The following is a 26,681-nucleotide window of genomic DNA, read 5'->3' on the forward strand; positions in this document are numbered from 1 at the left end:
ACACGTTTTGCAAGTAAAATATAAATTAAGCGCTAAGATTTATCAGCTAACAAACACTGTTGCCATTGTTGATACAGTACATACAAAATCTTTATTAGAATTACAGCTTTTCCTGTAGAGGCATTTAGTTCAAGTCTGAAAGGACATGGGTTGGATATTGGCAGGAAAATAGTTAGGACAGCAAGTCAAGTCTATACTGAAAATGCTTGTTTTATTAGACTTTTTCAGGCAACATACAGAATGGAATGTACAATAATCCCACTTGTACCACAGAGGTACAGTCATTGGAACTATAATATTTCAGCTCCAAGCACTTGGATGAGATCTGATTAGAGCTTGAGAGCTTTGTGTAGGACTGTAACACTAACTAGAAGATCAAGAAGCTTGTATGTTGATATTTGATTATATTTCTGCTGAAATTGTTTTTGACGAATGGCACAAACCGCTCGAAAAGGCACACACACCTCAACATAAATGTATATAACTGCAACAGAAAACAAAGAACAAACGTTTACATTACAAAGGACTTAAAGTACAGAAATACGGCACTTGAAAAAGAAAAACAGGACGACACACTTTGAAAACATTCAAAAAAGTCATATCAAAAGTCTGCTGACCTTGAGAGATGCATCAATTGACAGAAGCTGCCACAAAAGGTCATTAACAATCACACTGCTGACATGATGAATACAGTGAACATGGGCAGCTGTAGGCAAAGCATTGCAAAAAAAAAAAAGCCAGCCAACAATAAAATCAGTATAAAACAGTAAGCAATTAATCATTGCCATTGAATTGCCTTATTCTGCAACTTTCCTTACGATTTATGGAGACCATGTACATTGCTGAGGGTTTGTAGAAAAATATTCTTCTGGTTTGTTTATAGCTACTGGGATGAGAGTCAATTAAGACTAAGTGGTCTAAGAAGACTAAATCACTTTATAAGGCAATGTCATCAAGTTTGCCATACAATAATAATACCATAGCATCTGATTCTCTTATTGAAAGCAGTTGAATTGACATAAATGCTACAAATTCAACTTTTTTTTCTCCACATACTGTACACATGACAATCATGGCAATGTTACATTTACATTTCTCTAAAATGGCACTAGTGAAAATGACTTCAGGAAATTTTTGAAGGAGTTCTCCAAGTACAAATTCAGCCTAGATGATTGCTCTATTATGAGGCACAGAGAAAAAGACATTAAATGCCTTCCCTCCTTCTTTCCAACTATCATCCATACTTTTATGTCCAAATATCCAGATTTCAGTCTTTTATCACAGGGCATGACACATTGTTTTGACACAGACAGGTGCCTCAACTATTTACTGTTCTTCCCCCCTTTTGTCTTGCAGAGTGGTTTTCTCAAGCATTCTGCCTGGTCGTTTATTCTTCAAGCCCTCATATCCACACTGATCAAATGGCCTCTCCATCAGCTTCATTTGGAGGGAGGTTCAGTGGGGGTGGAGCTATCTGCAGAACCACCTGCTTTGGTAGCCTCTTCTGGTACAGAAAGAGACATTTTTGATGATACAATACTGCGATTAATACAACTGATGACAATTTTTTTTTTTTTTTTTAAAATCCGTCACCAAACAGCTTTTGAATACCACTGGGAGCCCAATGGCTTAAGCAAAATAACTTTACCTTTATCCTTCTTCTCCTGAGTCTCCTCAGCTGCCGTCTTGTCTGCTCTGAAGAAGATTCGAGCACTGCTTAAGGAGAAATGCAGTAGCTCAAACTCCTGCAGTGGAAAGAAAACAAGAGCTCTTGTATCCCTGTAACCATCTATCTCAACTACATGACAACAATTACAAGTGGGACATATTGTTGCTGTTCAAATACCTGGCAAAAGTTCAGAAAAGACTGCATCTGTCTTACAGTTTCATCTGACAGTCATTTGCAACACAGTCGTTGCAGTCTAATCTCACGGATAACAAAAGGCTTCTTCGACAGATCAGTACCTGGAGATAGATGTCCAATCTCTTCTGAGTGAGGTTCATAGTTTGCAACAATTTCTCATCCTGACTGGTGGACTGGACATTCTGCTCTTTCACCACGGCATTCATCTCTTTCACGTACTTATCCCTGACAGACTGGAACCAGTGCAGGGAGTCAAACTCAAGATACTGGTCCAGCAGCTTCAGAATATAGGCCACTCCTGAGAGAGGGGGATCACAGAAAGATAAAATATGGTGAGGAGAATAAACAAGGATAGATTTTAGAGGCAGGTGTGAATAAAAGGGATTGAGTGGATGGTGTACAGAAAAAAAAAATCAGTACATACTTGTTTATGAACAGTGACTTGGCATTACTATCCACTCACCCATTGCAAAGCCATCGTCTGTAAAAGCAGCACCACTTTTGTTCTTCTTGTTGAGCTTCTCTTTACAGCTGATGGAATGTTCCACAAAATTCACGGTCTGTGAAAAAAGCATTTTTGTGCTTTCAGTCATAAAAAGGGGTGCAGAATCTAATCTAGGACAACAGCTTCAAAACAAAACAGAAAAATAAAGATGACAGGAAAGGAACATGGATAGGCAGGAACCTGGTAACCACATACAGGGAGTGGGACTTACCAGCGGGGGTACAATCATGTAGAAATTTCTTAAGTGCATGTTCTTGGCACTGCGAAACTCAGGCGCAAACACTCCCACCAGCATCTTGAAGTATTCTGTCCCCTCTGCAGAGTTACTGGTCAGATCCCCCAAAACTGAGTCGAGAATACTGGGAAAGACACAACAGGCAGCAAAGGCAAAACTCAGCAGCATCACTCAGTGTCTCAGCGGTGCTCAACTGACGACATCTACCTGTAGTGGCTCGACCCGACTAATTAAAATTTTGAATGCCTCATCCGGTCTTACTAGCCCTTGGAAATTCATAACAAAAACAAGGCATAAAGGCTAAAGAAAGTCTGATACTACGTAAGTGATATGTTTTGGAAATGTGGGCAGTATTGTTTGGAAATCAACAAATGTAGGGTGAGTGTAACACAGCATATACAACATCAGCACCATACCTAGCAGCTTTTTGAGTCTCCTCAGACAGTCCCTCTTCCTTCACCAGCTCCTCAAAGTTGACTATATCCTCCAGATCAGGGACAAATCTGGGGACCATACACCAGAGCAACACATGCTTGTTTAGGAAATACAACAAGGACATTACTGACCAATACTCATCATTCCTTGAAAATGCAAAATTTTCTGCAAATTTATCCCCAGTCTTTCTATTCAAAGAAAGTGATAATTTGGATAAACAACCAACTTCCATCAAGACAGCTACTCTTTCATGCTGAGGCTATTTGAGAGCTCAGTAATCCAGTTTCCAAATAGTTCAGGGAACTTCATACTATACAGTGTGAGGAAGCACAAACCTACAAGACACCAGCATACACCTGACCATTTTAAGTGGTGAATATAACCCATCACCCCATGATTGCTCGGTGTAATCTCATGTTAAACTTCAAAATTAAGTCTAAGTTTTTGGTACCTGATGGCGCTGCTGCAGCAGTGAAGTCCACCAGAACGGATCATACGCACATAGCCCATGGCATTGCCTGTGAAGAGAATGACCAACCTTAGCAGGATATGGTTTATCTATGAGAACATACAGGGGACAGATTGTTAACATCTAATGGAGACATTCTGATTTATAAAAAAACAAAAAAACAAAAAAAACTAATATTTGCCATTACATGTTTTTTGTTACACTTTTTAAGCAATACAGGATTTCACTTTTTCCCATCAACTTATAATTGTTATCAGGTCACACAGTGAGAACATATAGCTTAGTGAGTGGACAACTTTTTCCTGCATTTTTCACATCTAGCAACTTGCGTGTGTCGTGTATTTTTATCTTTTTTCAGAGAACTTTTGCAGAAATGAACTATACTCTTGACAAGACCAAATGCATATTTATGTGTGCACTTCACCAATCTGGCTGATGAGCTGTCTGAACTGGTCCAGGTAGCTCTGTCCATCTGGTGTGATGCCCAGCTTCCTGATGCCACGGTTAAACTTCTCTGCTCGCTCAAATGGGTACTACACCATTGATAAAGACAATTACAGATTAACATCACGATGCAGGGAGCTGAATAGTTGCATCAAGTGGCAAATGACACCAAACAACTTCCCTCATTTTGTTTTATGCCTTGAACTGCTTCTTAGCTCGTCTGAAAATCACTGTGAAGTATGGCTTACTGTGCTGCTTAAGCTGACAATTCTTGCCAGTGGATTTGTATACTTGTGTGATACAATAAAATCAAAAAATTCAGAGAAGCAGAGAACATGTTTTTACCTTTTGATCAGACTGGTCTTTTGTTTCTCTAAAGAAACGAATATCTTTAATAAGTCTGGATTTGATGTGTTCATCATACATAAACTGACTGAAGATATAGAACTTCTTACGGAGGAACTGGTAGGTGAAGTTCACCTGAAGTGGGGAAAGAGGAGACAATGAGATACGTGCAAAAAGTTAGCATCACTAGCCAGTGTTGAAGAAACCCAAAACCAAAATAAAATTAAGGGACCTAGTTGACATGAAGAGGAACAAAGACACATTTGCAGTCTCACCGTGGTGTTCATGATGCCTGTGCCATGGGTCCGAATAGAATTGGCAATGTGGCGGATGTTGATGGTGTTCAAATGCTTGTTATTACTGGCCTTTTCTATGAAGATCTATTGTAAAAAAAATAAAAATACCACTGTAGCTTTCAAATGGTACATAAGCAAAACTGACTGGTACAGGAAAAAAGAAGCAAAGTACAGAAGACGGAGGACTTACCTGGTTGTTGAGGTTGTAAAGGTAGCGTGAAACAAAAACGTGAATGTTCCTCATTATTTCTAAGACATCCAAACCCTGACAGGAATACAAAGGGCACATAATTAGCACACTGTGGCTAATGTCATCTGGGAGAGACTGCTGCTCTGTTATAATGCATGACATGCAAGCAAGCATACCTGCTCCAAGGTCTGGCTAGGTAGATGCGCCTCTGTCATCGTTAAGCCATAGCGCTGTGTTGCTAAGTTTCTCATTTCACTGTAAGTGGCCCAGTCATGCAGAGCCACTGTGGTCAGGTTGTAGAATGTCTTATCCAGGTAGTGCGTCACATACGCTGCAAGGAAGCAAATATAAAACAAAGAGGAACATCAGTGACATGCTCCATACAATCTTGCTCACAAGCGTTCACCTGCAGCTCCTGTCAATACACAGCATAGCCATTCCTGCAACAAAACTGTCCTGTACATAGAACTTTTTTTTTATTATTATTTTTTTTGGCATTTTCTGCCTTTATTTGACAGTGATAGTCGAGAGAGAGAGAGAGAGAGAGAGAGAGAGGAAAGGCAGGGGAGAGAGAGGGGATGACATGCACCAAAGGGCCCAGGTTGGATTCGAACCTGGGTCGCTGCAGTAAGGACTCAGCCTTATATGTGCTACGCACTCTACCAGGTGAGCCAACGGGCACCACCAGTAGAACTCATTTTAAGAATAAGATAAGGAGTCTCAGTCTATGTTTAAGTGTTGTTCATTGGGAGGGAAGTTTATCATTTATGCATACAGTATACATGGACAGAGCACAGGTCTGCCAGCTTCGGCTGAACTTAAGAACCAAAGAAATTTGTGTGTGTGTGTGTGTGTCTTTTCCTGGATCGCCACCTTGCCGTGGTGAAGAAGCTTGTGTGTATCAATGATCCCAAGAGATATGCTTTCCAGAGCTTGGCTCCTGGTAGGGTCACCCAAGGCGGATAAGTCAAGGGAGATTCCAGACGAAGCACAATCCAACTGGTGGAAGATGTCTCCAGGTCACAACGGCAGTGAAGGCAGATGAAGGCTGCAACAGAGGGTGGTCCCCAATCGTTTTGGTTCTCTGGCCACCCCCTGCCAAGGACCATGTGGTCGCTGCAGGCGCATCAGCCACTCCACATAAAAAGCTGTCACGTGCAGGTGTTCTCCCATATATGGCTCCAGGATCGGCCTCTATGCCCACCTGAGGACCCAGAGGGACCCAGAGGGAGGATGGTCATACTCGACCCCGAGTGATCACTGATGACGATGATCATGATGCTGTGTGTGCGTGCGTGCATGTGTGTGTGTAGGGAAGTGATAAGCTGTGCCAGCTGCATAGATAATTTAGGATACTTTGGAGTGGGAATAGGAAAGTTAAAAGGGTATGTAAACAAAGGGACATGATGGGGATCACTAGGCGCAATTAAACAGATGGTAAACAGACACTGGGAAGCAATAGAGCTACTACTACTACTTTCGGCTGCTCCCGTTAGGGGTCGCCACAGAGGATCATCCGTTCCCATTTCTTCCCGTCTTCTGCGTCTTCCTCTATCACACCAGCCACCTGCATGTTTTCCCTCACATCCATAAACCTCCCCTTTGGCCTTCCTCTTTTCCTCTTTCTTGACAGCTCCATATTCAATATCCTTCCCCAATATACCCAGCATCTCTCCTCCACACATGTCCAAGCCATCTCAATCTTACCTCTCTTGCTTTGTCTCCAAACCATCCAACTTGAACAGTCCCTCTAATATAATCATTCCTAATCCTGTCCTGCTTCGTCACTCCCAGTGAAAATCTTATCATCTTCAACTCTGCCCCCTCCAGCTCTGCCTCCTGTCTTTTCTTCAGTGCCACTGTCTCCAAACCATATAACATAGCTGGTCTCACAACCATCTTGTAAACCTTCCCTTTAACTCTTGCTGGTACCCTTCTGTCTCAAATCACTCCTGACACTCTTCTCCACCCCCTCCACCCTGCCTGCACTCTCTTCTTCACCTCTCTACTGCACTCCCCGTTACTTTGGACAGTTGACCCCAATTATTTAAACTCATACGCCTTCATCACCTCCACTCCTTGCATCCTGACCATTCCACTGTCCTCTCTCTCATTCACGCATAGGTATTCCGTCTTGCTCCTACTGACTTTCATTCCTCTTCTCTCCAGTGCATAGCTCCACCTCTCCAGGCTCTCCTCAACCTGCACCCTACTCTTGCTACAGATCACAATGTCATCCGCGAACATCATCATTCATGGAGACTCCTGCCTGATCTTGTCCATCAACCTGTCCATCACCATTGCAAACAAAAAAGGGCTCAGAGCTGATCCTTGATGTAATCCCACCTCCACCCCATCTGTCATTCCAACCGCACACCTCACCACTGTCACACTTCCCTCATACATATCCTGCACCAATAGAGCAATAAACAAAATCCTCCACCGTGCTAAGAAAAATTTTTTCAAGACTTTTTCCACAGGGCTCTTCTACCAGTTAATGGAAAGACATGAAATAGTTTGGTGCAGATGCAAGTGTAGTATATCCTACGCAATGGCTGATATAGTAGAGTCACATGCAATAGCAATAAAATCACTGCAAGCACATATGTGCATACACACAGAAAAATTGGTATGTGTGCCTAAAGTACTGTTTCCTTCGACATACATAAACTTCTAAACTAAAAACTTCTCTCCCAAGAAGTTTTGAGATGTGTGATGTTGGACAATACTCAAAAATAAAAGCATCATATACCTTTTATATGTATGAAGCGGTTGAAGAACCGGATGGGTTTTAGGGAAAAGAAGTGTGCTAGGTCTTTCATGCCAACTTTGAAGGGATTCCTGTCATCCAACTTCAGGTGTGTGTGGACAGAGAGGCGCAGATCCTTCTCAATCTCTTTGCACAGTTTATCCAACAGGTGCTATAAGGAGTTTGGATGGGAGAAAGAGAGAAAGCAAAAAGAGAAAAGGAAAACACTATGAAGCAAAGGTGAAAGGTCGATGGAGAGTGGCATATCCATATGCTTCCCTATTCATTTACAATGCATACAACAGGAAACATGTTCCTTCAAAAGTTCTCATGTCACCAGACATGTCAGAAGAACCTGGAAGCTCATTTATTAAGTTTTTTTCAAGTGCCTCATAAGACTTTTCAGTTACAAAGTACAATCTAAATCATAACTGTGTACCCAGTACATCAGGAGATTAGTTATAAATGTAAAACCCATGACTACAATAGCTATTCTTTTTTTTTTTATCCCCCCCTCCTTTTTCTCCCCAATTGTACCCGTCCAATTACCCCACTCTTCTGAGCTGTCCTGGTTGCTGCTCCACCCCCTCTGCCGATCCAGGGAGGAGCGCGGACTATCACATGCCTCCTCTGATACATGTGGAGTTGCCAGCCACTTCTTTCCACCTGACAGTAAGGAGTTTCACCGGGGGGAGGTAGTGCGTGGGAGGATCACGCTATTCCCCCCTGTTCCCCCTCCCCCCGAACAGGCGCCCTGACTGACCAGAGGAGGCGCTAGTGCAGCAACCAGGACACATACCCACATCTGGCTTCCCACCCTCAGACATGGCCGATTGTGTCTGTAGGGACGCCAGACCAAGCCAGGGGTAACACGGGGATTCGAACTGGTGATCCCCGTGTTAGTAGGCAACGGAATAGATCGCTACACTACTTGGACGCCCCTACAATAGCTATTCTCATACATTCTGTAATTGGGGTTATGGAAATGAATTAAAGTGAAATGGAACTATTTTTCATTTTGCTGGGGCTCTCTGGAACTATGTCACGATCCAACTGTGAGAACCCCGATTGCACAACAGCCTTTTGTTTTTTTCCACCCACTGGTACAATCCTCTGACTTTCCTCATGCCCTCACCACTACACATTACCCATTCCTCACCTCATTGAACACATCCATGATCTCTTTGTCATAGCTCTCCAGCAGCTGGTCACATGACTCCATGTGTTTGGCATGCAGCATGGTGGGTACACTGTCTCTCAGGGCGCTGAACATGTACTGCTCCACCCAATTGCAGCCATCATCCCAGAGTACCACCGGAAAATCAATGAATGCAAAACAAAAGAAGAAAACAAAACTGTAACCACTGAAAATCAAAGTAAGATGACCTGACGGCACTTTCAATAAATTACAGGTCCCTACTATTCAAATGTTAAATGAATGAATGGCTGATCAGGATGAGAAGAGAAACAGCTATAGCTGGCTATAAAAAGAGAAATTGCCTCTGTAAAACCAGAAAAATTTTGGGCTGATATTCACTTATTTACATTTATTTATTTGCTTAAAAATATTCATTCATTCCTTGTGCCTTCATATGGGCATCTTAACATGAAGTGTATTTGAAATGCAAAGATTTAAACTGGAATCATAAAAGGGCTGGTTAGTGGGTTTAGAACTAAGCCCTAAATTCCTCTCCACCTCACTGCATCATGAAAAACAATTCTTTAAGGAAAGACTAAAGGGTAACAACAAATAGCCCTGGATAGAAAAATAATCAATGTTACATAAACCGTGAGGTAAAGATGTGGATGGAATCAAAGAAACTATGGCCTTGAAGTGGGACTTGCGAACCCTCGTCTTCCCGCAGTCTGAAGGCAAAAGAACTGTTTGGTGTATATTACAGGCGTCAACATCTTGCATACGTGTAATCGTGCTGCGTCCACGGCATTGTCATACACATCATCTAGGTAGATGGGGAAAACAGCTCTGTGCCAGTAGAGGAAACTACAGTCACACTGAATCTTCACCCTGATCAAAGCAAAGCAATGATTGAGATAGGGACTTTAGTACAACAAAATATAAAGGACTTCGCTCCAAATACTCTCAAATTTACAAAAACAATAAAAAAAATATCACCTCTCACTGAGCTCACTGATCAGATCCAGCTTCTTCAACACAAGCTGTAATGGAAGGAGCTCCTCATCTTTGAATGTTTTCTAGAAGGCACAGAAATATTGTTGGCAATGTTAACTCCAGTGCCAAACTGGAAAAACAAAGCAGAAATGACTATAAAAGTGAAATGTTTTCAGATGACTTCCTCCGTCCCCAGTACCATCTGAGTGCCAACACTGAGAGCCAGGGACACCACAAGACGGCGCTCCTTCGTGCTGGGTCCATTAAGGGCATTTTCCGCGAGTACCAAAGATGATAGGACATCCAATCGCTGCTCGCTGTATTTCTTATCGGAGATCACCTTTTTCTGCAGCACATACACAAATTAACACGTGGTCACACATTATCCGTTCTCCTTTTAAAAAAAAAAATTTTCCCTCCCCTTTTCTCCCAATTGTACTTGGCCAATTACCCCACTCGTCTGAGCTGTCCCAGTCACTGCTCCACCCCCTCTGCCGATTTGGGGAGGGCTGCAGACTACCACATGTTTCCTCCGATATATGTGGAGTCGCCAGTCGCTTCTTTTCACCTGACAGTGAGGAGTTTCGCCAGGGGACGTCATGCGTGGGAGGATCACGCTATTCTCCCCAGTTCCCCCTACCCCTGAACAGGTGCCCCAACTGACCAGAGGAGGCGCTAGTGCAGCAACCAGGACACATACCCACATCCGGCTTCCCATCCGCAGACATGGCCAATTGTGTCTGTAGGGACGCCCAACCAAGCCGGAGGTAACATGGGGAATCCAACCAACAATCCCCATGTTGGTAGGCAACGGAATAGATCGCCATGCCACCTGGACGCCCAACATTATCCTATATTTGGTTAACTACAAACGTTTTACTTTATATACATCGGTGTCCCTGTCCAAGACTTCCTCACATACTAGTGCACTACACTCGGTACATTTTGGTCTACACATGGTATCCCACCCCCCTTCTTACCTTGGCATTGCTGATGGCATTGAGAGCCTGGCACTGAAGCTGCTGAGTGATATGTGAAACAGAGTCCGCTACAACCATGGAACGTCTGTGGAATGTGTGCTCTACAGCCTGTGGAGAAAAGGTCATCAAATCCCAGAGACTAATTTGATTTTTGACATATATAAAACCACTCCCACTACACAAGGTCATAAGCAATCGGAATGATATGTTTAAACATTAACACAGACCAATTTAACCACATTTAAAAGTCACATTATCATAAACATGGACACAGACCTTGAGCAATTCAACCAGTCGACAAAGGGCCTTGACGGAAGTCTTTGTCATGGGCCGTTGCATTGACATGTACATGTTCATCGTGGTCTTGATGATGGTACTGATGCTGTAGGCATACAGGATTCCCTGTGTGGGGCAGAAAACACAGAGGGTCCCAGTAGCGAAAAGGTCACATACCGAGTCTTCAGTCCCACTTGGTGCAGTTATGGTTCAAGTTCCCCACCCTTTAATATTACTAATAATCTATTATGAACAGAGGGTTTTAGGTCTGCGAGAACACGTAGAAAAGACAATACTTGTGATTTTTTTGTCTACATTTTACATATATTTACAACAGTGCAAAAGTAGACAATGACAATATACAACATTTCACACAGTACATTATGTTGCCACAAAAACTAGTATTATGATTGAAAAACTGAAAAAATGCTAATAGAGAGGAATAGAAAAACTACTGTTTAGTCGCTCACTTCTTACTATTGGCAGTTTCATTTTTTATGATAATTTTATTCTCATTTCATTATCATTACATATCATTAGGGAGAGCTGCTAATTTAGCTCTTACCTGTACGAAGACATTACACCTGCCACTCAGATCCTCTGCCAACCTTTCACTTCGCTGCTCCTTGGACAACATGGCCTCCATCTTCATCATCCAGGAAGTCACAAACACATAGTAGGATTGGACTTCCCTAAAAAGATATAAGGGACATAATCGAGCGGTTTATTAAAAACTGCTGTTTGTTTTAGAGATCCAAGTCTTAAAAAGTGCAAAGGATTTTTAATTCTGATTAAAAGGTAAAAAATAAATAAATAAATACATAAAATAAACACAGGTGCGGGCAGGTGCTGCTTAGAGGCAAGTGGCATCTGAACTAAACAAAAAAGGGCTGATTTTGTAATTTTCCTGACTTGGTGAGTGTCTGTGCTTTTTGCTGCAAGTATGCATCTCTCTGTGCTCTGATGCTCTGCAGGCTCTTCTTATCCATCAGTTTGGCTGCGGCTGGAACCTTAGCAGCGAGGAACGTGTCGGGGAACCAGATGATGTTAGCGGTCAGAGTCACAGCTGGAACCTGGAGAAGAGGACAGACAAGTACAAGGTGGAAGTCACATGACTGAGACAGATTAGATGTTGGGCATCAAGGGGAAAAGAAAGTGGGCATGCAGACCTACCTTTTTACAGACATCTAGTAGTGCTTTGTAGAGTTTCTTGTCAACCGTCCTAAAGATGTGGAAGTGAAGCACGAAGAGACAGCAAACACCAGCATACTTATCTCTCTGGTCTATCTCTGAAGGCTCACCTGAAACACACACACACACACACACACACACACACACACACACACACACACACACACACACACACACACACACACACACACACACACACAGTGTAACTGCAGAACAAGAGCAAACACTTGTAATAAATCTATCTCTTGGGAAGAAATCAGTCTATCCCTTGGGGTAAGACCTACCGAGTTTGGACTCGACATTAGTAAAAATGGTGCGTATGTTGAAGGCAAACTCCTCTGCGAAGGCACTGTTTTTAGCAATGGCTACTCCCTGCCCAGGGTCATCAAACCTCTGCTCCACACATGCCTGTCACACAGACATCAAGGGTGTACACAGGACATATGAACACAAGATATTCCCTCTGAGGTGTTAAATTGTCTGTTTGCAGGTTCAAAAGTTATTTACCCCAATACTACACTTCAATAAATCCACATGAAATCCTAAATACGTCAATAAGAAAGCAGTCCGATGAAGTCCAGCTTACTACATAAGAAAGTCATGGAGTCAAAGATGTCACCTGCAATATCATGCCATCCAGCAGCTGTCCCTCCAGTTTTAGCAGGAGCTTCTCAAAAGGTTTCAGCTTCTCTTCAGGTATGGCAAATTTGCCAGGGTTGTGGTGTACCGATTTCAATAATCTATAGCAAGAGAGTAATTTTAATCTTAAAAATGATCAACTATAACAAGAAAGAGCACCACCATTCCATTTCCCAGTGACAGATAAAGTTAGGTGTGAGCACAATCAGTAAATGCCACCATTATTTGACTTTCTTTAGTTTATTAATCGCATCCTCATTGCATCGTCACATTCAGTCATTTCTTGACCAAATTTGAGACCTCTCAATATGCAGTTCAGTTGAGGATTTGGCTAACACAGTTTCACAAGGTTTGATAATGATGAACAGAGAGATTGCAGCCGTCAATATAGTTGTTCTCCATATTAGAGCAGGCTTAGATTATCTGTTAGCATCTCAAGGGGGTACCTGTGTTGTAATTGGGGTGGAGAATTGTACTTGTAAGTTCCTAATTACAATATTAGTGTGAATTATGTTATTGCAAATATGAAGCAGGTTGCACAAGTTCGAGTGTGAGATGATCTTTTCACAGGGTAAAACATTCGGTGGTTGGGGTACAGTAATACTGCAATACCTTCTTTTCAGTGTCAGTGTTCTGAGTGCATCAACTTTGGACAGTCACATATTTAAAAGCCATCTGTTCTGTTTTTTTCCAAACATGAAATCTGGGCTTTTCTGTAATGTGTTTGCCTAGATAGCAGGTCTTTTATTTGTCCCTTGCCAAGTCTGGGGTGAGATGCTTGGCCCTTGTGGACATGGGGTCACCGTGGCTTCTGTCTGACTGGTGAGTTTATTAGAAGTGTGTTGATGTTAATCTGATGCATTTCAGTTGGTTTACAAATGATAGACAGGTCTCGCGGTTATTCTGTGTGAGGTATGATAATCCCCAGATTGTATTTGTTTATCCATTGCTGTAATTCAGGTCTTCATTTGATGTTATACTTAGTTTAGTTTAGTTTATTGTTTATTTGACAGGGACAATGCAAAATTTTACAATACTTGTGTGTGATTTATGATTGTTATCCTGTTAGGATACAAGAGGGAATGAAATAGAATTAATTTAATATATAATCAGTTCTCTACAACAAATCTGTGACCTTATAGATAACTGTTTTGCAATCCCTTAATGTAGTGTTTAGTGGTTTATAACTATGCCAGAATTCCAGCAAGACCTATAAAACCTAAGGTTGAACTGATAGAATAAACAAATGAAAAGGCAAATGCCTGTGGAATGCCAGATGACAAAAAGTACCTTGGCTTAGAAGAAGTTTAGTCTGTTCACAGCACAAGTGTTGTCTGTGGGGTGATTGTTGACAGCCTACTATGTGGCCTTGGTAAGACTTCTTGTCCTTTCATTCTGTATTCTTTTTATTCCAAATAAATTATTACTTGATCTTTTGAATCCAGTGAAGACTGTGTTTTCTTCCACAGGGCCTATATTTTTTCTCCTTGATTACAGTTTCTATATGTATTACATATATATTATTATTACATACTATTATATTTTAGGTATATAATTACATAAATGTAACGATTAGGTGAAAAAAAAACACTGGACAATGAAGATTTTGCTTCCTAAACACTTTCAGGTGGATTTGGGCTGCTGATCACGAAAATCACCTTAAAAATTTCCTATCACATACCGTTTTGTAGATGTAACCTATTTTTGTGATTTCCTGTCATATTTTAAGTCTACTTGTATATTGCCCACAAAGCAAGCTGTTTTGGTCAGTCCAAGCATGAGGGCACTCAATGTGGATGCTATGCAAATGTTGTCTTAGGCATGCCTGGGCATGCTTAGTCAGGTTAGATGCTGACAGACAGGCTATAAAAGCTGCTCACATTTACAGATGCTGTTTGGATGCATGTTGATGCACATGTTCTTCAGGCAATAGCATAGTGCCTATAATTAACAATAGGATGTATTGTCTTAAGGAAGATTTAATACAGCAGAAATGTCTCGTCAATTTTGCAACAGCTGTGATACATTCTGTTACATCTGTGGCGAGAATACGCTTAAGGCTCAAAGATGCACCATGACTGCACTCATTAAGAAAGCCTATGAGCTCTACTTCGGATGTAAAATTGGTGACCAAGACAAACCCTGGGCTCCTCACATTTGTCATGCAACATGTGCAGTCAACCTGAGAGCTTGGCTCAGAGGTACTCAGAAGTCAATGCCATTTGCAGTCCCAATGATATGGCAAGAACAGAAGGATCACGTGACAGTCTGTTACTTCTGTCTGACCAATGTATCTGGCTTCTCTGCTAAAAATAAGAAATCTACTGAATACCCCAGTCTGCCTTCAGCCGTGAGACCAGTGCCACTTGATGACAGTTTGCCAGTACTGAAGCCACCAGAGACATGGAGCCTAGATGAGGCAGGTGAAGATGCCACAATGCATGAACCAGATGTGGAAAACAACACTGATCCCTTTATGCCTGGTTATCCTCATCTGATAACACAGCCAGAATTAAATGACCTGGTCAGGGACTTAGATTTGTCAAAGCTAAAGCAGAACTACTTGGTTCAAGATTGCAAGGATGGGGTCTGCTGTCACCAGGTACAAAATGTCTATCTTTCGGGAACAGTCATGAACATTTGACAAACTTCTTCAATGCAGGTAGACAACCTCTGTTTCTGCACTGACATTGATGGATTGTGCATGGCTTTGGGTTGTGTGCATGACCCACAACATTGGCATCTTCTTATAGATTCGTCAAAGTTAAGCCTGAACGCTGTTCTGTTACACAATGGCAATGTCCACCCTTCAGTATCCATTGGCTATGCAGTACACATGAAAGAAACCTACAATAACATGGAATTGTTGTTGAAACACATACAGTACAACAATATCAACTGGAACATCTGTAGTGATCTAAAAGTATTGGCAAAGCTACAAGGAATGCAGCTCGGATATACAAAGTCCTGTTGTTTCCTTTGTGAATGGGATAGCCGTGCTAAAGAGTCACATTACATTAAAAAGAAATGGCCACTACGTAAGCATTTCGTTCCAGGGCAGAAAAGTGTGGTGCATAAAGCGCTTGTTGACCCAACAAAGATATTTCTGCCTCCTCTTCATATAAAACTCAGATTGATGAAACTTTTTGTGAAAGCAGTGAACAAAGAATGTGATGGATTTCGCTATTTGAGACAGATGTGCCCAAGAATAACTGATGCCAAGATTAAGGAATGCATTTTTGTTGGTCCACAAATCAGACAGGTCATCAATGACAGGGAGTCAGAAGATCTGCTAGTGGGGCCCAAAGAAAATAGCATGGAAGGCATTGAAGGATGTTGCTGAGAATTTTCTTGCAACTACAGAGCACCAAACTACACTGAGCTTCTTGACAACATGCTTAAAGCATACAAAACCATGAAGTGCAACATTTCATTGAAAATTAATTTTCTGCATTTACACTTGGACTTCTTCCCTGCTGATCTTGGTGCAGTTAGTGATGAACATGGTGAAAGGTTTCACCAGGACATTGCAACCATGGAAAAGAGGTATCAGGGCAAGTGGAATCCATCAATGCTGGCTGACTATAGCTGGACACTGACATGACAGGTACCAGATGCAGAGTACAAATGAAAATCAGCTGCAGAACATTTTAAGCTCGGTTGAAGTAACACAATGTGTCAGCACCATTATGCGATTAAACATGTTAAATTCAATATAAGTTATTTTAATGTTTCTCCAAATTCCTACATGATACAGCAAATCTGAAATTATTTTTGTGTTCAGCTTGACATTGTCTATCATAATTGCTAATTTTTTTTCAGGGAGCAAAACGTTAGAAAATATTTGTTGTCCAGTGAAATCAGCAATTCTTTTAGGTATTCCTGTACATCATTGGTTGAACAGTGAATGTGTGTGTGTGTTTGTGCATGTGTATTTGTTTGAATTTACCTCTTGTACATCTTCCAGTGGTCTTTAAGTGTGCCATGGTTTTCCATAACCTCATCCAGGGTGAGCAGTACCACTAACAACTCTCCAAGATGTTCATACACCGTCTACATCGGCAAATCAAAACAACCACAATACTAAACATTTTCATAAACATACTCCACTTAAGGATGTTGCTGAGAATTTATGGTGGCATCAGAAAAAAACATTACCTGGAAATGGACTCCTGATGACTCAATGACTTTTGGCATACTCCTAAAATATGAGGAGAAATGCTGTAATTTCTACTTCCTTGTAACTGAAAGATCAACCACATAATTTACCACCATTACGGGCTTTAAATTATGTCTGTCTATATGTAAGGTGCACATAGGCTAATTTCAGAATGTAGCTGTAAGTTAACCCACCAAGAATAGGAATGTATGGACACTATAATACAGGCTTGTGTCTATGGGCCTTACTTGTTGCTGTTGTAGAGGGCAGCCAGCTGATGAACAATGTTGATAACAACCTCAAAACATCTTGACACAAAACAGGACAGATCCTGAGAAAAAGGAGCATAGAAGGACCAATTATGCAGAAAACAAGTTTTGAGTGAACATATCTTGATCAAAAATTTCTCCAACAATATTATGACAGGCCTTAATCAATTATGTCTTACCTGAAGGAAGGAGATAAATCTGCCCATCTGAATTTGGGATTCTCCTTCAATAACACTGGTGTCGGACACTGAAATTTAACATGCATAAACACACATGAATGTACACACACACACACACACACACACACACACACACACACACACACACACATTTTAATTGGAAACAATTTAAGTTAAATATGTCACTAAATGTAAATAAGGATAAACATGCAATTACAGTAGCTGTGACATTACCTCCCTCTCCATAGTACAAAAGGCCATTGTAGAACTTAGTTTCTGCCTATAAGATGAAACAGATTTTTAATATCAATGCAAATCTCAAGTTTTGGTACAAAAACCTACATTTCACGACACAATATTGACAGGCAAAACATATCTATATAAGGTTAATGAGTGAGAAAGGTTATGCATATTCAGTTATTTTACTTCCTTGCCTACTAAATTTAGATATTCTATTTAATAATGTTGTGTTGTGTCCTATGTATGTTAGGCGATAATCCCTTCAAGTTAAATTCTTTGTACAGGCAGTTAGTTGACAAATGGCGAACAGTTAATGATTTCTGGGGAAAAAACAGGCACCTACTTCATGTTTTAGCTTTTTGACTTCACTGCAGACAGCAGCATACACTGTGATTACTTTGTTCAAAACCTGTAGAAACAGCAAAACAGTCATGTTCTCATAAACAACGTAAAAGCAACAGAATGTCCTTGATCTCTGACACATCAGGATATTTGAATACTTAAAAATCACAACTTTGCCAAAAATTGAACCATTTTGTAATTTTGAGTATTTTTTCCCCATCGGATTAACTTACTTTGTTGTCTGTTTTAATCAATTCCAACAAGGAAGACTGCTCATAAGGGAGAAGCTGGGAAACAAAAAGAATTCAGATATAAACTGTACAAATTTTTCTTGTTTCTGAGGAAAAAATTTAAGCTAAGGAATACAAGTCTGAATTGTTGTCAATGCTTTATGGGCATTTACCTTTAGAGCAATAGGGTCCAAGGTAAAATCCCAGACATCTCCTATGGAATCATCCAGAGCTTCCTCAATGCCCTTCAGCTGGCGGGTGTACTCTTCCAGGAACTTTCCATAGTTTTTCAGCTGAACCTCTGTGTGGATCTCTGTGGGGAGGAAAGTTGTGGTTCTGGGTTTTTAGCTCACCCTCTGATAACCCTTTTCCAAACAGCGTTGTTCATTGTCATCTGCTGTACCTACCCATTTTTCACTGCATGAATAAAGCCCTCTGAGACAAGCTGCATTTTAGGGCTACACAGTATAAATAAACTTGACTAGATGTTTCGATGAGTTTCTACTGGTCTAAAAAGCTGCAGCAGGTTGTCTACCTTTGAAAAACCAAACAGGAGGGGAATTACACACACACACACACACACACACATAGTATATATATGTGATATATATAGTATATATCCAGCTGCTGAGGTATCAGGCAAGACTAAGCCCCTCCATGGGATGTACCATCAACCAATAGATAACGTAGCTGATATTAAGAAATCCTACCAGTGGCTAGAAAAGACTGGACTGAAGGACAGCACAGAGGTTCATAGCAGCACAAGACCAGGCACTCAGCACCAGATTGGTTGAGGCAGGAGTCTACCACAGCGTTTCTCAAACCTCTCCTGGAGGACCACTTGTCCTGCATGTTTTAGATCTCCCCGTGCTCCAACACAGCCGATTTAAATGATCAGTTTTGTTATTAGGCAGCTTCGGGAGCTCATAACGAGTTGATCATTTGAATCAGCTGGGTTGGAGCAGGGAGAGATCTAAAACATGCAGGACAAGTGGTCCTCCAGGAGAGGTTTGAGAAACGCTGGTCTACCACACCAGACAAGACCCAAGATGCAGGCTGTGCAAAGATGCCCCTGAGACAGTCCAGCACTTAGTAGCAGGGTGTAAAATGCTAGCTGGGAAATCATACACTGAAAGGCACCAAGTAATAATAATATAATAATAATCTTTACATTTATATATTGATTTTCTAGACACCCAAAGCCCTTCACATTGAAGGGGGGAACTCACTTCAACCACCACCAATGTCCATCACCCAGAGTGATGCATGGCAGCCATTTGCACCAGAATGCTCACCACACATCAGCTTGAGGTAGATAGGGAGGAATCATTGACCCAGTTACATGGGGAGATGATTACAACAACAACAACAACTTAGTTTTGTATAGTGCCTCTCAAGGAACCCAAGGACACTTTACACTAGATAAGAAAAAAAAAGATTAAAACAAAGATCAAAAGATTAGGTGGCTAGATGGAGAGAGCCAGGTTGGGAATTTTGCCAGGACACCGGGGAACCGCCTACTCTTTGCAATAAGCGCAATGAGAACTTAAATGACCAGAATGAGTCAGGACCTTGGTTTAGCGTCTCATCCGAAGGACAGCATCTCCTACAGCACAGTGTCCCCCTCACTGCACTGGGGCATTGGGATTTGATATTTGTTGTTTTTATCAGGACCAGAGGGAAGACTGTCCCCTACTGGCCCACCAACACCACTTCTGGCAGCAACTCAGTTTCCCCAGGTCTCCCATCCAAGTACTAGCCAAGCCTATCCATACCTGCTTAGCTTCCGTCATTTGGCAGAGCCAGGGTCCATGTTGGTATGGCTGCCAGCAAGTGGCTAGGATAGTGTACACAAACATCTGTACTGAATACAGACTGGAAGTCCCCAAGTCCAAATGGGAGACACCACCAATGGTGGTTGAGATGGCAGAGCTAAGATCATGTGGGATTTCAAGTTCCAGACGGATAAGCAGGTGCTGGTTAACTAACCACACATTGTGGTGGCTGACAAGGAATAGAAGACAGCAGTAGTGGTTGATGTAACAATCCTGAGTGATGGCAACATCAGGAAGAATGAGCATGAGAAGCTAGAGAAATACCAAGGACCGAAGGAAGAACTACATTGGACGTGGAAGGTGAAATCCAAAGTAGTTCCTTTGGTAATAGGAGCGCTAGGGGCTGTGACCCCCAAACTGCGAGAATGGCTCCAGTAGATTCCAGGAACAACATCTGAGGTCTCTGTCCAAAAGAGTGCAGTCCTAGGAAAAGCTAAGATACTGCACAGAACCCCAAAACTCCTAGGCCTCTGGTAAAGAACCAAGCTTGAGGAAGATGCCCACCACCTGAAAAAGGGTGAAAGGGAGTTTTTTTTATATATATATACACATCAGTATAGCTGATATATAGGTATATTGCTAAAAATCAGTTGAAGGGTTTAAATGTAACCTAAAAACATACCTTTTTAGCCTGCCTTATATGTGATCTGTCCCTGGTAGTTGGGCTACAGTTGCGCTGATTCAATCTTCTGTCTCTTGCAAGCGTAGTGTGTGCATGCATGTCTGTGCTCTTTGAGATGTGCGTAAGTGTCTATGTATCGGATCTGAATAACCACTACATATTGATTCTCATTTTGTTTTGTATTTTGATTCTTGTAAAGCACTCTGAATTCCCCATGATGGAGTAAATGCGCTACATAAAAGTTTATTTGAATTGCAAATCTATCACAGTGTAACCTACAGTGGTTCGGTAGCTAAATAGCTGTTTAACGAGCCACTGGCACTGAAAATGGACTGCATTGAATGAAGTTTCATTTGAATTATGTCCATTGTAATTTTCCATATAAAGGTGTGTGTTTTTAAGAATGGTTAACAATTGATGAAGCTCAATGAGGTCAGAAAACTGATTACAGCAAACAAGCGACTGAATCATCAACTATAATTTTGCTTGCTTCATATAGCGATTTCTCCATAAGCTCCATGTATTTAGTTTGACCCACTGTGAACTCAAGATAGGAGAAATAGGCAAACAAGCTGTCACCTCTGAGTGTGCCTATCAAGACAGTAGCTTGGCTAACTCAAGCTATCACATCACAGCCTAAATGAACTGCATGCTTGTTTATTCAATAATCAAATGAGACAATCGTTTTAAGGTGAATTTTTCCACTAGGTATTAGCAAAAGAAAATTCACTTGTCTTCAGCTGGTAAAAGCACTATGTTTTGATCCTGCCTCACGCAGACAAACGTGAAGCAAAACCCCCTCTCGATCAAGCTAGCACTGGACGCTAAAGCAGCTTTCAGTAACGCTAAATACAAGATGTCAGCTAACCTACATAACCTAGTTAGCTTCATTTAGTCAAAAACTAAATACAATTACGTACTCTGTGACCCGTCGTCAAATCGGTCAAATTCCCAGTCAGGAGCGATTGTCTCCACTGCCATACTGTCAAACAGATTACCTAGCCACTGTTGTTACGGTGGGCGAAAAGTGAAGCTTAGCCGTCCCATGATTGGTCCCGTGACTTCATCCATCAGTACTAACGTTCATGGGAAATGTAGTTCGGAATTGTGTGCGTGTGCGTGTGCGTGTGTGTGTGTGTGAAAGACGAAACGGTTGTTCATTCATTCATTGCTAACGTCACACTACGCAAAAGCAGGGCACATGTTTCTGAAAGGCTATAAAAAAACAAGTTTCTGAAAGGCTGTCAAAGTGGTGTGTAAGTGTGCGCTTGTGTGCGTTTGCTGTGTGTTGTCGCCTGACACCCCTTTCTCTCGTGAGTAGGTCTCATGTGCGTCATTTTCTTGAACGTGCATGCACAAGCCAAAAGTAAGAGAATTATGTTATGTTATGTGAACGCGCGCGCGTGCGCGTGTATACACAGGGGGGTGGGGTGGCTGGTCGCTGGCCAGCAAGCCAGTGAAGAAGGAGGAGGAAGGCAGAGACTAGAAGAGATTTCAGGTGATAAGGGTCAGTACTTGTTGCTCCTGTTCTGCTATGTTTCCATGTTTAAGGTAAGACAAATTGACACTTATTCCAAGTCTAACCCTCTCTTTGTTCAACAGTCTGTTTAATCTGTTTAATCAGAATATCTGAGATACAAACAAACACCAGCGAGATTTGTGATGCCAGGCCCGGCTGGTCACTCTGGTTATAACTAGAGATTTGAGTTTAACTAGATTCGTAAGTAGAATTTCAAGTGAATCCTTGGTTATATTTTCTTACCTAAATATGCATAATGTGTAATTCGCAATTTTAAAGTTTGTGACAGTGGACATTAAAAAAAACCCTTTACTTCCAATAGTTTCTCATTTAAGAAATGGAGTGTGCTGTCTCTTTTAAACAGAGACCATTCAGAATTGCAAGAAATGCTGGTATGTGGCATGATAATGCAAGCCATTTGAGTTAATGGAGGACTGTGACAAACCATGTCAGCAGGTCTTATGCCTTTTTGTATGCTAGCTGTTTATTATAAGGAATTGTGTTTGGATGGTCTGTCTTAAGTAACCTATTATACTTCCAGTCTGCCTGTTACATGTGTTTATCACTACATACTAAACTGACTTTTATATTTACCATATCACTTTTACCACAGAAAAGCTTAATTGAATGCCACTCACTGGTGCTTTAATACCACTTGAGTGCAGTGAATCTGTTACAAAGGAGAAATCAACCTATAAAAGTTTTGTTTTTTTCGGTGGGGGGTAGCAATAGTGAATGTTCAAGGAGCATAGTCATTACATAGGAGCATGCTAACATACTATAAAAGCTGAAAGGAAAATAAATGTGCATTGTGTTCTTGTAAATTGCTCACCTTGTAAAATCTCTGTATGGTTACAGTGTATTTTTAAAGAAATTCACTCTCTTTATCACTGATTGCCTTTATAGTCAGCGGATTCATTGAATGTGACCAGGCCAGGTGGTGGACACTATTTCTCAGGAGCAGTAGGGGTGAAAAACTATCACTTCACGTGATGGGTACCTCTGTGTCACACAATGAGCAAAGAGCCACAAGTGAGACAGGAAACGGCAGCAGTCATCTCTATAGATCCTACCAGTCTTTGTATCAACAACCGGATGGCCAACCGCAGCACTCTCAAAATGGGGACAATGCACAACCAAACACCAATCTCACTGATGGACTGTGTTTGTATACTGAGACCGACCCATTACTGCCAGATGGACACCACAGCGGGTCAATGGACAGTGAAACCAGGATAACAAAGAATTCCGAGGGCTGCGATGCCCAGGACAATGCCCAGGTCATACCTGCTGAGTCAGTTCGCTCCATGGTGCTGCAGATCCTGGTGCCCTTTCTGCTGGCTGGGCTCGGGACAGTCTCTGCTGGAATGCTGCTTGATGTGGTTCAGGTGAAGAAACGTGATGAGGGAGACCAAGGGGTTAAGGGGATGCAAGGGTAATCACTGAAGATAGCCCATATGTTTTTTTTCTCAATTATATTTCCATTTTCCCAATCTTTTCATGTCGAATCAATATCTGAAATTATGTTTTTGCCCAAGTATAAACACATGAAGGTGAAATGAGATCTAGATAGATAGATAGTTTTATTAGCCACATGACCAAGGCTGACGAAATTTGTTTTCAATACAGCATGTTAAACTCTGCAGCACAATACATCCATGGACAACAGCACACTCCACATATTATCATGAACAATACAGTTACACAATAGCAGAAACAAATATATTACACACAACAATTAGGGGAATGGTAGTATGCACGCCAGTGGTGTGTGAGGAGGGTACTATAGGGAGGTATTCAGAGTCCTAATAGCTAGGGGGGGAAACTGTGAAGCGTTTAGTCTCAGTGGACAGTGACCTGTAGCACAGAATCAGGTTGAAAACGAGAAAGAGATGATGTCAACATGGTTTCAAAAGATGAGGGAAAAGAAGGGGATGGATGTGATAGGATGACTCAAGAACAGGATAAGAAATTTTGAAAAGACTAGAGCAGTGTAGACAAAGAAAGGAAAGGAAGGGAACATCTAACTGATTTAATTGCTGTAAGCTTGAGTTTTGCTGAACTGAGCTCAGCTGAAGAAAACAACCAGGGAATGCAAAAACACAAAAGATTCAAAATGAATCAAGAAAGAATAAAATGTTTCAAAATAAGTGCAGGAACTTCAAGTGACTATCAGTTCACAAGGCTTTGACTCCAGGATTGGCTCACTTATGGTATGCTTGGATATCATTGCTGGATTGGTACATGTGTGTTTTACATTGTGTGTTTCTGTGGCAGCACTGGGAGGTGTTTCAGGAGATCACAGAAATCTTCATTCTGGTGCCTGCTGTATTGGGCCTCAAGGGGAACCTGGAAATGACCCTGGCCTCTAGACTTTCAACTGCTGTGAGTGCACGCACACACACACACACGCGCGCGCGCACACACACACGCACGCACGCACGCACGCACGCACACACACACACACACACACACACACACATGCGGACAACCACTTAATAATAGACAATACATGTTAGCTGTTTCAATTCAGTCAGAATCACTCTTTCCCATCATGAACGCGAAAACTGACTTCATGTCACCACATACAGTGGAATTAAAAACACACCCCTGTTAAAATGGCAGGGTTTTGTGATGTAAAAAAATGAAACCAAGTCAGAAGCTTTTCCACCTTTAACGTGAAATTGCAACCTATAGAAATAAAGGGGAAAAAACAAACAAACCTTTTTGGGAGAAAAAAAATTAAAATAGAAAACTTACAATAACCTGGTTGGATAAATGTGCACACCCCTTCACCTCTTAACTAATAGTTTGTTGAAGCACCTTTTGATCGTATTACAGCACTCAGTCTTTTTGGGTAAAAGTCTATCAGCTTGGCACATCTTGGCTTGGCAATATTTTCCCATTCTCCCTTGCAAAAACGTTCCAGATCCATGAAATTGCAAGGGCATTAACTGTGCACAGCTCTCTTCCGGTCACAACACAGGTTTTCAGGTGGATTCAGGACTGGGCTCTGGCTGGGCCATTCCAAAATGTTGATCTTTTGGTGAAGCCATCCCTTTGTTGATTTGGATGTATGCTTTGGGTCATTCTCATGCTGAAAGGTGAAATACCTCTTCATTTTCAGCTTTCTAGCAGATGCCTGAAGGTTTTGCACCAAAATCGACTGGTATTTGGTGCTATTCATGATTCCCTCCACTTTGACTAAAGCCCCAGCTCTGGCTGAAGAAAAGCAGCGCCAAAGCATGACGCTGCCACCATCATGCTTCACCGTGGATATGGTGTTCCTTTGGTGATGTGCTGTCTTTTTTACGCCAAACATAGTACCTTTTGGAATTATAGCAAAAAAAACCAGTTCAGCCTTAATCTGATCAGACCATAACACATTTTCCCCCATGGTTTTGGGAAACTGGATGCATCCTTTTGCAAAATTTAGCTGGGCTTTGATATTTTTTTGTTCATGTGAAAAGACCCAGACATGAAGAATACGTGAAATTGTTATCACATGTAAGGAGCAACCAGTACTTACCAGAAATTCCTGCAGCTCTTTTAGAAGAGAGAGCGAGGGGCAGAGAGAGAGAGAGAGACAGGAAGACAGGGAGACAAAGGGTTCCTCGCTACATTTGTGTGAAAAGTCTTGCCACCCTACCCCATAGCCCAGGCATAGGAAGAATACAGGAGATTTTTGTCTTATGAAGGGGACAACCAGTACTTGCCAGAAATTCCTGCAGCTCCTTTAATGTTGCTGTACGCCCCATGGCCGCCTCCCTGACTAGTTTTCTCTTCATCTTCTTATCAATTTTCGAGGGACGCCCAGTTCTTGGTAATGCCACTGTTGTGCCATATTTTCCAACTTGTTGATGATTGTCTTCACTGTGTTCCATGGTATATCTAATGCCTTGGAAATTATTTTGTGCCCTTCTCCTGATCGATACCTTTTAAGGGGTTTAGGAGTGTGCACACTTATGCAACCAGGTTATTGTGAGTTTTTATTTTTATTTTTTTTCACCAAAAGGTTTCTGTTTGTTTTTCACTTGAATTTTATAGGTTGCAGTTTCACATTAAGGGTGGAAAAAGTTCTGACATGATTTAGCTTGATTTCATTTTTTTTTACACCACAAAAACCTGCCATTTTAACAGGTGTTCGTAGACTTTTTATATCCACTATAGATATGCAATCACACAATTACAACACACCTGGTACAAGTGGCATATGTATAGGATTCCTCATAAGTAACAAAGGGAAACTTTTTTAAAACACACTGAGACGTTAGGCTTATCATATAAATGTCAAAACACATTACGTTTGTCAGCCTTGTTGACAATTAAATTAGATAGACGGGGAATTTTAAGAACCAGGACTTAAAAAGGATAATTTCTTGGTATCATATATGCTCCTCGCTCATGATGGGTTTCTGTCTTAGTGTGAAAATCCCCACCAGGCTCCAAAAGACCAGAGCAGCATTTCTGTCTGCAGTACAATAGACCTCTGTGGGCGATAACAACTGACAAGTCAAGACGTTTATATCATCTCAAA

The 26,681-nt window shown here is 41.5% G+C and overlaps 2 protein-coding genes across 2 annotated transcripts in view; one reads left to right on the plus strand and one right to left on the minus strand.

Moving 5' to 3' along the window:
- Window positions 1-155: 155 nt before the first annotated feature.
- washc4 (WASH complex subunit 4) lies at window positions 156-21,630 on the minus strand. The gene is made up of 33 exons (XM_056281707.1): window positions 21,546-21,630; window positions 18,342-18,481; window positions 18,172-18,225; window positions 17,940-18,005; window positions 17,591-17,636; window positions 17,357-17,424; window positions 17,157-17,239; window positions 16,908-16,950; window positions 16,699-16,802; window positions 12,730-12,850; window positions 12,395-12,518; window positions 12,093-12,220; window positions 11,832-11,992; window positions 11,485-11,611; window positions 10,920-11,045; window positions 10,644-10,751; window positions 9,863-10,009; window positions 9,667-9,746; window positions 9,453-9,558; window positions 8,692-8,808; window positions 7,536-7,704; window positions 4,960-5,114; window positions 4,784-4,858; window positions 4,573-4,677; window positions 4,298-4,432; window positions 3,933-4,041; window positions 3,491-3,557; window positions 3,021-3,107; window positions 2,581-2,728; window positions 2,328-2,424; window positions 1,966-2,162; window positions 1,649-1,745; window positions 156-1,504 (listed from the first exon to the last, which is right to left on the minus strand). Exons 1-33 carry the CDS (start codon window positions 21,604-21,606, stop codon window positions 1,440-1,442), a joined length of 3,516 nt encoding a protein of 1,171 aa, XP_056137682.1. The 5' UTR covers window positions 21,607-21,630; the 3' UTR covers window positions 156-1,439.
- Window positions 21,631-23,136: 1,506 nt separating this feature from the next.
- slc41a2a (solute carrier family 41 member 2a) overlaps window positions 23,137-26,681 on the plus strand; it is a 52,985-nt gene continuing 49,440 nt past the window's right edge. The window contains exons 1-2 of the mRNA XM_056282411.1: window positions 23,137-23,532; window positions 24,422-24,529. Coding sequence (XP_056138386.1) covers window positions 23,137-23,532; window positions 24,422-24,529 — 504 coding nt within the window. The remainder of the gene's footprint in view (window positions 23,533-24,421; window positions 24,530-26,681) is intronic.

The sequence above is a fragment of the Lampris incognitus genome, chromosome 6, assembly GCF_029633865.1.
Source record: "Lampris incognitus isolate fLamInc1 chromosome 6, fLamInc1.hap2, whole genome shotgun sequence".
Taxonomy (NCBI): Eukaryota; Metazoa; Chordata; class Actinopteri; order Lampriformes; family Lampridae; genus Lampris; species Lampris incognitus.